Source organism: Cinclus cinclus, chromosome 3, assembly GCF_963662255.1.
Source record: "Cinclus cinclus chromosome 3, bCinCin1.1, whole genome shotgun sequence".
Taxonomy (NCBI): domain Eukaryota; kingdom Metazoa; phylum Chordata; class Aves; order Passeriformes; family Cinclidae; genus Cinclus; species Cinclus cinclus.
Genome location: NC_085048.1, coordinates 6,055,449 through 6,068,751, shown reverse-complemented (window position 1 = coordinate 6,068,751; position 13,303 = coordinate 6,055,449). Strand labels below are relative to the sequence as shown.

Here is a 13,303-nt window from a genome sequence, read left to right as displayed (position 1 = left end):
ATTTATTTGTATGGTCTACAACAAAAAATATCATAAAATATATTTGTGCCTGAATCACAGGGTAACTTGGGTTGGAAGGGACCTTTAAAGATCATCCATGGGCAGGGACACCTTCCACTAGACCTCGTTGCTCCAAGCCCCACCCAGCCTGGCCTTGAACACTTCCAGGGACAAAACATCTGCAGCTTCTCTGAGCAGCCTGTACCAGTGTCTCAAGTCTGTGACAAGGCAACTTGAATAAAGTTTCTTTTTCCTTTTTTTCCTCCACCCTGCAGTATCTGCTATTTTTCCTTACTTCTTTTGTAACTTGCTCTGTGCTGCATTACCCAGTTCTAGCACAAACATTTTCTGCTTAAAGCAACAATTCCTCTACATCCATAGCTTGCCTAAAAAAAAAAAAGGAAAATAGGAACAGAAATAGCACCCTACCCTTGAGACAGTCTAAAGCCAGGAGACTTGGATCTGTCAGCACAGAACTTGTTCATCTGGAAGCCGCCCTGGATCTGCCTGGCATTTTTAGACTGGGTAAGGCAATGGTGCATTCTCCAAGATATGACTCACCATGCATTTTTAATAAAAAGTTTGTGATTAATTTTACAGCCCAGCAAGAATGCCTGAAATAATTAGGAAAATGAACAGTTGAAAACAGTTAAAAATGTAGGCTTTTCCTCTCAAATTATTTCAACTAATTAGAAACTCGTTGCATTCTAACAACCACCACTTCAAACATCAGTTCCTGTGCTGGCTCAGGTGCAATTAGCAAGAGACTCTGAGGAGGAAACTAAACAGTACAGCTGAAGCCCTGCCCAGCAGCCTGCCCTGAAAGGCACAAACCACATATGCCTCATTTTTCTATTCCAGGCTACTGCAGTTTTCTGAAGTGTATCATAGTGCTTAACACTGCATAAGATAAAACAATTGAAAATTGAATGCTTGTCAATTTTCACTTACTAAAGCAAATTGTTTTCACATATACCCTTACAATTTTACAGCTGTACACTGTAGATGTCACCACTGCCAACCAGATGGGAAGAAAAATGTTTAAGGGATACCTCACTGCAGATTTATCAACTCTAGAAGAAGTACCCCATCATGTCTCCTCCAATATTATCAGAAATACTTGTCTTAGATTCAGTCATAAATCTAATAAATGTTACAATTGAGGATTTAATTTACCCCCTCACTTCGAATTGCTGGGCTGCTCCATTTACAGCAGAAGACATGAAATGAGAAGGATTAGAATAAAACCTCAACCACCTCCACGGTATTTAATACCTTATAAGGACAGAGGAGGTCGAAACGTTTTGCCTGGGAAGCGATGCAAAGCAGAAAGTGATGGTTTGTGCTACTTGCTACTTCCTTCAGTCTGAGCAGGGCTCAGAGCAAGAAACCAGCCTGGAAATGAGAGGTGACACCTGCAAGGAAGGGCAGCAAATGTCTCCATGAGCTGAAGTGAAAAAATGCTACTAATTCACATTGCAGAGAAAACCAGGGATCTTTGAGGTCATAGGGGAATGTATTTAAAAAAAAAAACAAACCACACCATTATCTGAAGCCATGACTCAGACATTGTTCCATATATAGATGTATGCTTCTTCCTCTCTTCCTTCCCTTAAGTTAATTTTATAACATCTATCTGGCAAAACATTCAAGGTGAGTCACAAAACACCGAATCACAAATTCTGCTGAAACAAAGCCATGCCAAAAAGGACAGAAGAACAAAAGAATCATATTTCATTTATATTTCATTCAAATCCAAAGCACCAAATAAGCAGTCAAATCACCTTGAGGTCAACACCGTATTTACAGGTGTTCCCTTAAAGCCTTCACTAGATAATTAGCTCACAAACATAAGTTTGAAGCTAGAGACTCTGTTGTTTATCTGAGAACTCTTTGTAAAAAGTCATTTCCTTGAAAAACAAAAAAAATTGTATTTGAAGTTTCCTTTCTTCTATGAGGACTCCACACTCCAGCTCCTCCTGCAGATTTTTTATTTCAGGATTCTCCTAGCCAAAGAGGACATCACGATCTTAGCCCCAGGTTATGAATTCAAGAGTTACGAAAACAAGAAAATCTCTGAAAGTCTTTTGGGTTTAAATGAAAACTCCTTTTACACTCCAAAGAAATGCAGAAATGCTTTGATAGACAGCCTACAATTTGGCACATCTCTAATTCTGAATGGCAATTAGTACCTGTCCAAACATGGCAAAAATCTGGCTTTGAAATAAATTTACAGGAACTCTAAAGCATTATTCGGAGCATGCACAAAGTGTTCCCTTCATCTGTGAAAACAGACATGATGCAAGAGTCTGAATGGTCCCAGATTGGAATCTTGCAAAAACCACAAAATATGCTTAGCATTACAACAAGAACAAGTGTTTGTATCTGACTCCATGCTGTCAGGGCATACTAATTGTGCCATAAAGTTCATTTACTTTTTAGTGTGAACACTTTAGTCAAGACAACAAACTGAACTTCTGATGGAAAAACACAGAAAGAAACCCTTATGAAATGGATTTTTACAAAAGCCAGTCGAAACCGTAAATGCTCAAGGGCACCGTGCAACCTCAATCAGACAGTTTTAAAGGAGGCAAAATTGTTTCACTGGGTCAATTATGTTCTAGAAGTTCAGGGATCAAATCCTTCAAATATCTATTTCCACATGTATTTAGGAGGATTTAAGTAATTCTTATTAAGATCATGATTTCAACCTGCACGGTTTGCAACACTTCCAATCACAGGAAAATAAGGTTTGAAAGGACCTTTGAAGGTTACTTATTCCAAAATGGTCAGAGCAAGGTTAATCTCAAAGTCAAATCAGGTTGCTCAAGGCTTTGTCCAGCTAAATTTTAGAAGTCTTGAAAGGATGGAGATAAAGCAGCCACCCCAAGCACCTCTTCTGATACCAAATTCTCATAATAATTTTTTCCACATTATATTCAGTAGAATTACCACTCTCCTAACGTGCGGGCATTTTGCACGTTCACAAGTTTGCACTGTGCTGCAAAGGAGACCAGGCTGTTCTCCTCTCCAGGCACACCTACTTGTTGCACACCATATGCACCAGCCTCCCGACCACCCTCAATTCTCCAGTTCAGTGGCATTCCCGCTGCATTTGAGGGGAGGGAGGAGCAAAACTGGACACAGTATTTTAGAGACAGTCCTGTGAGTGCCAGGGCATAGAGAACCACTTCCCATGATCTACTGACTACTATCCTGCTTGTGCCCCTGGTAGACAGTAAGGCAGTTCATTATTGCAGCACATCAACCATCCCCCACCCCATTCGCTGGGGAGATTTTTTAGGTACCTGGTCATAATCTTGAGCATTTGAAGAAACCAGCATTGTTGTGAGCATCCCTACCTGCCTGTCCTCCTGCTTCACTCCCAGTAATTCTTCCCCTGTACACTCGTTTGTCTGAAATATGCCAGATGAGCAGCATCTCTAAAATAAGAGTGGTACAATTTTGTTTTCAGGTTTTTTTGCAGTCAGTACTGAAGCACTCAAATCTCATTTCTTCCCAAGCAAAATACTTCAGGACTGCCCCAGCACTCACCCTTCTTACCTGACGGCTGGCTGATCACCAAATACACGGCTTGGATGCAGCTATGTGCTGTGTCTTGCAGAGTTAATTGATAGTAACACCACAGTTGGTATTTGAAGAATTTGAGAAGGGATCAGAGGCCTTACAGGAGTTTATGAAAAGCAGTCTGGGGCAAGGGATAGCAGTTGCTGCCATTAGGAGACAAAGTGCCCAAGGCAAGTTCATAGAAAGCCAACCCTCACCTCCACTGTTCTCAACACAGTCACTTGAAGGAGTCATTTGTATTCCAGAAACATAAAGGAAATACTCTTGATTGTTCCCACATATTCACAACCACAGGCATAATCCTAGGGACCCAGCTACATACACACAACAAAACTAAAAGAAACTATGACAGAAGAGTCAGCAATACAACCCTGGCTTTTTCAAACACTTCACTCGTGGCTCAGAACTGAAAAACCAGGATACAGCAGTGAACAGCAGGATCCAGCAACTCTGTGTTGATGGGAAATCAGTACAATCTCCTTGCTGCATGGAGATGACAGGCTGTGTCTCATTGTACCAACAGCACATCTCCTGTTTCATAAACAGCTTTATTTCATCTGCTGTTCATCCAGCCTGAGGCTTTATTACTGGTTACTTACCAGGGCAGGTTTTTTCCTACAACCTACATATTGGAAGCTATTTACATTACAGTCTATACATGTACCTTATAATTCTGTCTCAGTAAGGATGAAACACTAAGACTGAAAGAGCAAGCTTTCCACAAAATAAGCATCTAGTAAGGTGATGAGCACATGAAAGTAAGAGCAATTTCATACACTCTTAATTGTGCTTTTACTTGACAACCCCACACTGTTAATTTATATATTTAGCCCTATAGCACAATGATTTAAGAAATGCCTTCAAGCCCACCTCAAGCTGAGAAGGTTGTCAACTGAGATAGTTTCTAATTCCTCTACTTCCTTGCACCACATCCTTATTCAGATACTAGCAGGCTGTAAAAGCAGATCCTGTTATACTTAGGCTTCTTATAATGTGACTGTGTCAGTGTAATGGTTTTTAGTATCTTCCACTTCACAGACACTCTCCTTCCCTGTGCTGAAGGAGGAGATGTATTTTCAGTAACCTGCAGGTCAGGCAAAGGAAGCCCTGTATTTGATTTTCAAGAGCAAAACAGCACAGTTCATGATAATTTATCCTTAATTAAAAGGCTACATTCTGTTGTTTGCGCTTTTCAAGAAAATCTGCTGCCTCCTTATCTACCATACCCACGAGAGCATGGGATTAACATACTTGCTTTTATCCTCACACTTCAAAAGCCTTGCTCACCTCAGCGCTTCCACTGCCCCACTTGCAGCACAACATCTCATTCCACCTGGCTTCAGAACAGCACCAGCTCAGCTGAACACAGCAAGAAGTGCTGTTTGGGACACTGAGGTTTCAAACAAACAGCCCGTGGCCCACCCTGCAGACACTTATGCAGCTTGTAAACAGTGCTAATTTTGTCAAGTCTTGTACCAAAGTCTCCGAACAAAAGAATATTCTTCACTTAAGCTCTTCGGAAAGGGAAACAGATGGGCTCTGCTTTTCAGGAATGACTGCTTTAGCTGCTTACAGAGACTCCAGCAACCTGAAGATAAAAGAGTGACCCTGCATGGTCGCTCCCTACTCATTTCACCACTTTCCCCTGTGCTGGTCTCACAGTTGTGCTGCTCCAGGGTGTGTCGGTCTAGTTTGCTGCCAAATCAGCCAGCTGGTTCTCTTCCAGCTGGATTCAACCCTGGCCAGTGTCTTGAACTAGATCATGGTATGGACACATGATCACTAAACCTGCCAAAAGGGGAGACTGAAGACACTGATATCTGCATTATCCAGGGATTGACCATACCAAGAAACCATGGATCTAGAACTCTCCTGGCAGTTTGTTCTAGCAATTAATAACTTCCCTGACAGAAACATTTAGATGTTACAAAGAGTGCAAATAGCAATGTTTTAGGCAGTTTTAGGCAGGCTTATTCCACCTAATCTTGTATTTACTGGTTTATGATAGTGCTAAATAAGCCAAACTCCCTAAAAGCATGTAAGTGATAGGAATGTTGCAAGTCCAGCCCAACTGCAGAAAATCAGGATACAGAAGAACAGATGCATATGTTTACATACTGTGCTGTCTTCTCCTCAGGACATACACTTTATTGAGAACAAAGAAAACCAGCACCTACAGAAATACAAAAGGTCTCTCACTAACAGGTTCTCAATGTTTAGAAACTATTTTCTCTTTTAAGGTATTATCAAATTAATAAAATAATTGCAAATTAGAGGTACAGTTTAAAAGGAACATTTGGCTGGCTTAAAATGGATTGGGAGGGATAAAAAAACTTTAAAGATACAGAAAAAGAATTCTGTGAAATAACCAGTTTGGTGGATCATGAATACTTAGCGAGAATAATACAGACACTCAGAAGAAACTTATGAAATTTTAGCATGGGTCTAGTGCAAAGTAACTGCAGGTTAAAATAGAAAGGAAAGAAACAGTCCATGTTCCCTGACTCCTGAAATTGAGTCCCATCCACTCTCTTGCCCAGGAGGTAAAGCTGCAGTGAGAGTGAGGCCATCCAGCTTGCTGACATGATGGCAAAGCTGGCACAGGAGTTTCTCCCCACCAGCCAGCTCGTCAGCTCCCAGCAGAGCTCACAGCCACTGGAGCCAGGGCAAGCCAGATACAGGCACTGCACAGCCTGGGCCCTTTCCAGCAGCAGCCTGGAGTTATCTCTGAAGCACAGCCTGGAACTGCACCCACAGCTCCACAGGACAAGGCAGATTACATGCAAAACAGCCTTAAAACAAATCTGTTCATAGATCAAGGTTCAAGTCCAGAGTTAAGTGATGAGATTCTCCCTCACTTCCTGAAATTAGTGGTTTTATTTCTTCAAGCAGCAAAGATGGAGACTCTTCTCCCTGGGTGCCAAAGATGCATTAAGAAAAGCAATTTGAAACATTCTGATAAGTTTGCTTTTGTATTTTTCCTGAAAAATAAACAGTGCAACTTGAGGAAATAAAAACACACTAAGAGGAATGAAGATATACTGGTATGTTACCAATAAAGCCATAATTGAACTGAAGAGCCAAAAATCAGAAGACAAAAAATTTTCCATGACAGTGAAGTTGACAACTGCTGTTAAGTGTGCTGCAGCTGATATCAGGGTCAGTAGCATCCTCATCCTCCTCCTGCAGCCATGAGCTCAGTGTCAGTTTTTGGATAGCCAGACCAGCCAAAAACTGATTGAGGAAGGCAGGGAAGTTTCAGATTATGTGGTTCTTACGAGCAAGGGAAGAGGACAGTGCTCATTACCCACAGGTAAAGTCAGACTAACTTCAGTGCCAGCTTAAAACTGTATCCACATACCAAACCATATCCACAGTCAAAAGCATTTGACAAAGGCTGACCACCCAGTAGAGGCAGAAACTGATGACTTAAGTCTTCTTTAAATAGTAAGCCAGGCGAGTTTCCAGGAACTCTGGCAAAACTACCTTATTTAAAATTAAAGTAAAAATCATTAATAATGCCCATCCACAAAAATCTAGTCACAGCTGCTGCAGAAGCAAAAATAATGAGATTGCCTAGCACTGCTTAATTCCAAAACCATTTGTCTCTAATGACAAAAAGTATGTTTACAGTAATTTACTCACTCTTAAAAAAATGCAATCTTAAGATAATTAAATAACTTAAAGCAACATGTTATCTAGTTAAAATTACAAAAGCAGTAACATTCACTTGGAGTTTCTTGAACAGCAATGTCACATTTAAACTCAATTTGCAATACAAAGCTCTTCAGCTCTAAGTGGAGAGCAACTGCAGCCATCACCAGTAACACCACAGGTCAGCAATGCAAACTGCTGAAATTAAAGGAAAATGCTTTATTTTTTTTAATTATTCTAAATATTATATTCTCATTTATTCTGCTGAAAGCAATCCTGGCGTAATACAGATTTCACAGAATGTTCTGAGTTGGAAGGGGCCCACAACGATCACCGAGTCCAAATCTAAAATAAATGGTCCATACAGGGACTAAACTCATAACCTTTGTATTTTTAGCACCAGGCTCTGATGAGCTGAGCCAATCTCAGAGTTATGAGCATATTATAGGCAATAAATATTCCTTTAAGAAAAGTGAACTGAATATTCTAAATTACCTCATATTATGCTCTACAGAGTACATCACCCCAAAAGTGGAAAGATTTAACTCATTTGGCAGACACATACTGTGATTTTTCCTGCAGTCTGATTTAGGACCCTGGCAATGACAAGACTCAAATTTTTGTTCAAAAATATCTACAATGCATCGTTTTCTTTGTTCAAGATTTCTGAAAAAGAAGTATTTCATTCTGATTGTATATGAAGAAAGTAAATTCTATATGGAAGAAGTGAAGTAAAACACAATCTCACACAAAAACTCTTGTTGGCATCAGTCAGAAAAAGAAAACAGCAGTGCTGGTGAAATGAAGTCTGAAGTTTATGCTAGGAAACAGAAAATGATTTAGGGGGAAAGGACACTTATTAACACCAGAAAAGAGGCAACTGGAAAGGCAGTTTTAGTGTTTCAGTCCCGCTGTCACCAGTGCACCAGGACAGGCATGGGTGACGCTCAAGCAGGGCTGTGCTTCCACCACCACAGCACTGGGGAAATCCGCTTTTACCACCCTGCATCCAAAGTAAGGAACAGCAAAGGTTCAGGTACCACCTCCACTGAACACTGGGCACATTTTAGATCATTAGCACATTCACAATTCAGAGTAAAAACAAAAAGCAACATTATGGAAAGGAAAAGTGTCAGGAAAGAAAAAGCGGAATGGAATTTAGCTACCTTACAAAATACAGGATGCCAGTTTAAAAAAAAAAAAAAAAAAGACAAATTACCACTTTAAAAGGAGCAGAAGAAAAAGGTTAAGCCCCAGCCAAGGGCCAGAGACACATTTTAAGTGCTCAGGTAGCAATCACAGCTGGTAGAAATTGCTACATCCCAGACCCACTAGCAACAAATTTCATCTGATTAACTCACCGCTTCTGTCAAGGCGATTTTAGTCACTTGAAGCATTTCCACTGCTGCTCTTTCCTAACAAATCATTTTAATCAAGCCAGGTTAAGGAACTACCAGACCAGCAGTCATATGTGACAGCATGTCCTGGGAAGCAAAACCAACGGGAAGAGCAGAGCTGTGACAGCTGGAGCAGGACAGACCAGGCAGCCACCTCACTTAGCCCCAGACAGTGCAGTGTGCCCAACCACACATTTCCTGCGTTTATGCAACAAAAACCCACTAAGGGGAAAAAAAAAAAAAAAAAAAAAACCAAGCACAGTGAAGGTAAAGATGATTCAAGGGCAAGGTCACACCTAGCTGAAACTAAAGCTCTTAAGAACTGTTAGAAAAACAAAAGAAATCAAGACAATAAATATAATTCCACCCCTACATGAAGCTACCTCTTGAATAACATTAAAAACGCTTTTCAGCAAGATTAAAAACACAATCAGTACTAAAATAACTATCCAGTAAAGACGACCAGCACCTGGAATGACTGGCACATGACAAAAGTAGATGTAGAGAGACTTCCCAGTATGAAGCCACCAAACAATCACCCACCATTTCTCAAAAATACAAAGGAGTCTGGCAGAACAAGAAGCAGTTTTAGGGAAAAAAAAAAACCTCACACTGAAAGGACATATTTCCTACACACATTCCCACAGATGTTAAACAGGGACTCCCACTGTCACAGACAGTGGTGGTTGGCAAAAACCACAGGGTTTTTTTTGAGCCCCTTAGACAACCCTGGACAACCACAGACTTGAACTATCTATAAAAAAAGATCTGGTGAAACCACAAACACCTCTGAGAAAGTTCATAAATCATTAACTGCCGGACTAGGGGTTTTAATTAAAAGGGAAAAAAAAAAACCACCTTCCACTACAAACCTGCTTTCTATATCCTTTTCCTCCCTACCTGTCTCCACAGTCAGGACTCTCAGCACAGCAGTTCTTACATTCTGGGAGGAAAAAAAAACAAAAAACAAAACAGGCAAGAGCTGAGCTGACAGAATCTGCAACACCTTTTGAGGGGATTTCTGCTCTGTCTTGACCCAAAGTCAGGACCCACCAACTCTTCTCAGTTATTGCAATTTTGTTTCCCACTAGCTTAGGCACATATAGTCCAGAAGTCAATTTTACATCACTCTCTCTTATGGTTTTGTGTACAATAAAGAAAATGGTAGTAAGAAACCACTGCTGATCACAAGTACAGTTGGTCAACATCAGGCTCCTCAATACCTGAATACAGAAGGGCTCAACAACTTGAACTTCTGATTGTCATTTTACTCTACGATAAAGTCTGACTGAAGCTCAACCGCACATCCCACCTTACATATTTCTTGGTAAAAATACCAGCATCAGGACTCCTCATCTATCCTATCCCATTTGCTTGGGGTTGTATGGAGCAGATTTTTGGGTTTTGGTGGGGGGGTGTTCTGTGAGCGTTTACTGCTTGTTTTTGAATTGAAGAACAAATCCTGAAATAATGTTCTAACAAGTTCTTGGAATACTACTGGTGAATACTGAAACTGTCACTCTTCCCACAGCAATATGTTAAAAGTATTAAGTCTGCTTACAAAAACCTTCTAAACTGTTTTTTGTTACCAACATGAAGTTAACAAAAGGCTTCACACAAGTTCAATGCTCAATGAGCTTACTCTGTAGACCAAATATATACTTATTCTCTTGGCAATGAAGAAGTGTACCTGGCTTCCTGAAGTATTCCAAAATTATAAATTTTTCTGAAGACCACATGTAGCAAATTCAAATACAGTAACCATGGGAACCACTAATCAATGTCTGCATACATTTTTGCAAATAAAAAAGATGGCAGGAATGCATACAGCTAAGAAGATTCTGACAGACTTTCAGTGGATTGCAGTGTTCCACTGTGGCAATCTATCAGCTGCTGCTGGAATATTTCCTTCTTAGTTATAAAGCCATTTGACAATTAGCTGGAAGTTAATCTCTCCAAGTTAATATCAACCCAAGACAGAAAATGACAATTCAATCAAAGTCTTTTCCACCTATAACATTTTTTCCATTTGATCTGTTTATCAAACTGTTTCTAGAGTCATACACACATGATTAATCTAGTGCAGAAGGCAGAGAATTATAATGACAGGGCTCAGAGGTGTCACTGGACATTACCAATAACTTTATATGGTCTTGTGTGAGTCACCTCTCATCACACCCCCTCCCCAACCTTCAGATGCCTGAATGACACGTGCTCTTGGAAACATGAATTTCCAGCTGCCAGAAGAACATGAAAGAACTTGTTTCCAAGGCATTCTGTACTTCTGTCCTTCTCCTTTTGGTTCCTCCAGAGTCATACTGGCTGTTCTCAGTTCTCCTTAAATCTCAAAAATCCTTGAGTTCATCAAAGATACCTCAACACTCCCCTATTACAAGTAAAATCCCTTCCACAAGCTGACATAAAAGACAATCTCTTATCAAGAGACAGCTCTACCATGATGCCAGTAATAAAATAATCAACTAATGACTTCTCAAGGTAAATTGTGAGGCAACTACTAATTACACTGAGTGCAAAGCAAGCTGCAGTTACTTCCTTTTCCACTTTTATTTTTAGTGATGTTTTACTGTGCATTTCTCACCGTTTTTGACCACAAGAAAGAAATACTTGGAAATCTGAATAAAGGACAACTCCTTTAGAGAAAATCTGTTTAAAGAGCTCTGGGATTACAATACAATCTCTTCTAGAGCTTGGCCACCATCCCGGCAGGAATTGCTCTGTAACTGCACATACACAGCAATTGTTATGGTAATAAATAACCCACACAACAGCAATATTTGACACAATGTGTGCACCCACTCAGTTCAGTCATATCTGGAACAGTAATAACATGCTCATTATGGGTATCAGAAGAGGATCTCCTTTAGAAAAGCAAACTTAAGGACAAAAATATGTAAAACCATGTCACAGAATAATCATATACAATCATGAACTGGATTCAGCCCTTACAAAGTATTCCTAACTATATTAATTGAGTATACTAAGGATTTTAAGAACTCAAACCTACCATATGTCAATCCTGAGGCATTTCTCATTTCAGCACTACAGCCCGAGTTCAGTATGTTTAATTAGCACACTAAGCCTTTCTGCTTTAGGAACTACCATCACAGGCCACTACAATGACCTGGCCAGACATTTCTCACTTGCAAATAAAACAATACTGCCCGAAAATAAACGAGGAACAAGTCTTACCTATTCTGAATAATAACAAAAAGCATCAAAAAGTGAGATGTTTGCTTTCTGCCAGAATTTAAAATACTAATTTCATTTTATATTTTCAGATTTCATTCTAAGCATGCTTTCACCCTGTAAGACAACTTCCACTGAGATGAACGCACTGAAAGCAGATCTTGATAATCACCAGAACACCAGCCAGGAGGAGTGCTTCTCGCTTCACTAACTGCACGTTTGATCTGCACACCGTGCACTTCTTCATTTTCATGCACAACGGGGAAGCAGTAAAGCCATCCAAAACCCAGGTACCCTTCCACTTTAAAAGCTTTACTGCCGTTCTGACAGAACATGTTTGCACACAGGGCACTGAAGCCACTGCCACCCGCGCCCCTGCACACACCCTCCACGAGTACACCGGCGTACACAGCACAGAAGAGCAAGGTGGAGGTACTAGAGACGGACAAAATGATCCGCGCACCGTTTCGGACCCCAGTGAGGTCCAAAGTCTATAAAGGGGAAGTCGCTATAAGCAAAAAGGGCTCTCAGGAGTAGTGTCTAAGTCATTCGTTCATAGTTCCCCATGCCAACGCTTACATTAAAAACCAGACCCATTACAACCAGTGTGAACCTGAACTGGCACATCCTGAACACAGGAACACTCCCAGTGATTCTACACTCGCTCTCTTTAAAACAGTGACTGCTTCTCGCCTTGGAGGAGAAATGGGTGAGGACGCAGCTCAAACTGACGCGGAGTGGAAGGCAAAAAAAAAAAAAAAAAAAAAAAAAAAGGCGAAAGGGCAGGATTTGACCATAAAAACTTCTATGCTTCACCAAGCCACTCCCTCCAAGCAGCACCAGGCATTGCTGTACACCTCGCTCTCCCCACCGAAACCCACGGAACCCCCCGCGCCTCCTCCCAGCCGGGACCCCTCCGCAGCCTCCGGGACCGGCCGGGCAGGACGGAGCGGCCCCGGCCTCTCCCGGGAAGGAGCGCTCACCGAGCACCTGCCGCACTCGCCGGGCCGGCAGCTCCTCCAGCCGCCCCCGGGTACCGGCACCGCTCCCGCCCCGGCACCTCGGGCACTGCCGCGGGCCCCCGCCCTCCCCTCAGACAAAGGGCGGCAAAGGCGCCCCCGAAGAAGCGGGAACAGGGGGCCGGTCCCGCCGCTCTCACCCATGCTGCGCCCGCCCGCCCAGGCTCGGCGGAGCGGCTCCGAGTCCCACCGACGCGCTCAAGCCGGACACCGCGGCTCCATCCGTGGCGCTACGGGCGCGGAAGAGGCGGCTCCGAGCCGCGGGCGGCCCGGGGCAGAGGGGCCGCTCGCCGGTCCCGTCCCGCCACTCCCGCTGCCGCCTCAGCCGAGCTCGGACACCGGCGGCTCCGCCCCGCCCACGGCGGGGGGCGCCAAATCCCGCGAGAGCCGCGCGCCGCCACCGCCCCCACGCCGTTGCCAGGCGGGGGTGACGTCACC

General features: G+C 42.3%; 1 protein-coding gene across 1 annotated transcript in view; it reads right to left on the bottom strand.

Annotated features, from left to right (window-relative positions):
* Positions 1–13,027, bottom strand: part of CD2AP (CD2 associated protein) — a 75,123-nt gene extending 62,096 nt beyond the window's left edge. Inside the window, exon 1 of the mRNA XM_062489653.1 lies at positions 13,006–13,027. Coding sequence (XP_062345637.1) covers positions 13,006–13,009 — 4 coding nt within the window. The 5' untranslated portion in view covers positions 13,010–13,027. The remainder of the gene's footprint in view (positions 1–13,005) is intronic.
* Positions 13,028–13,303: the final 276 nt, after the last annotated feature.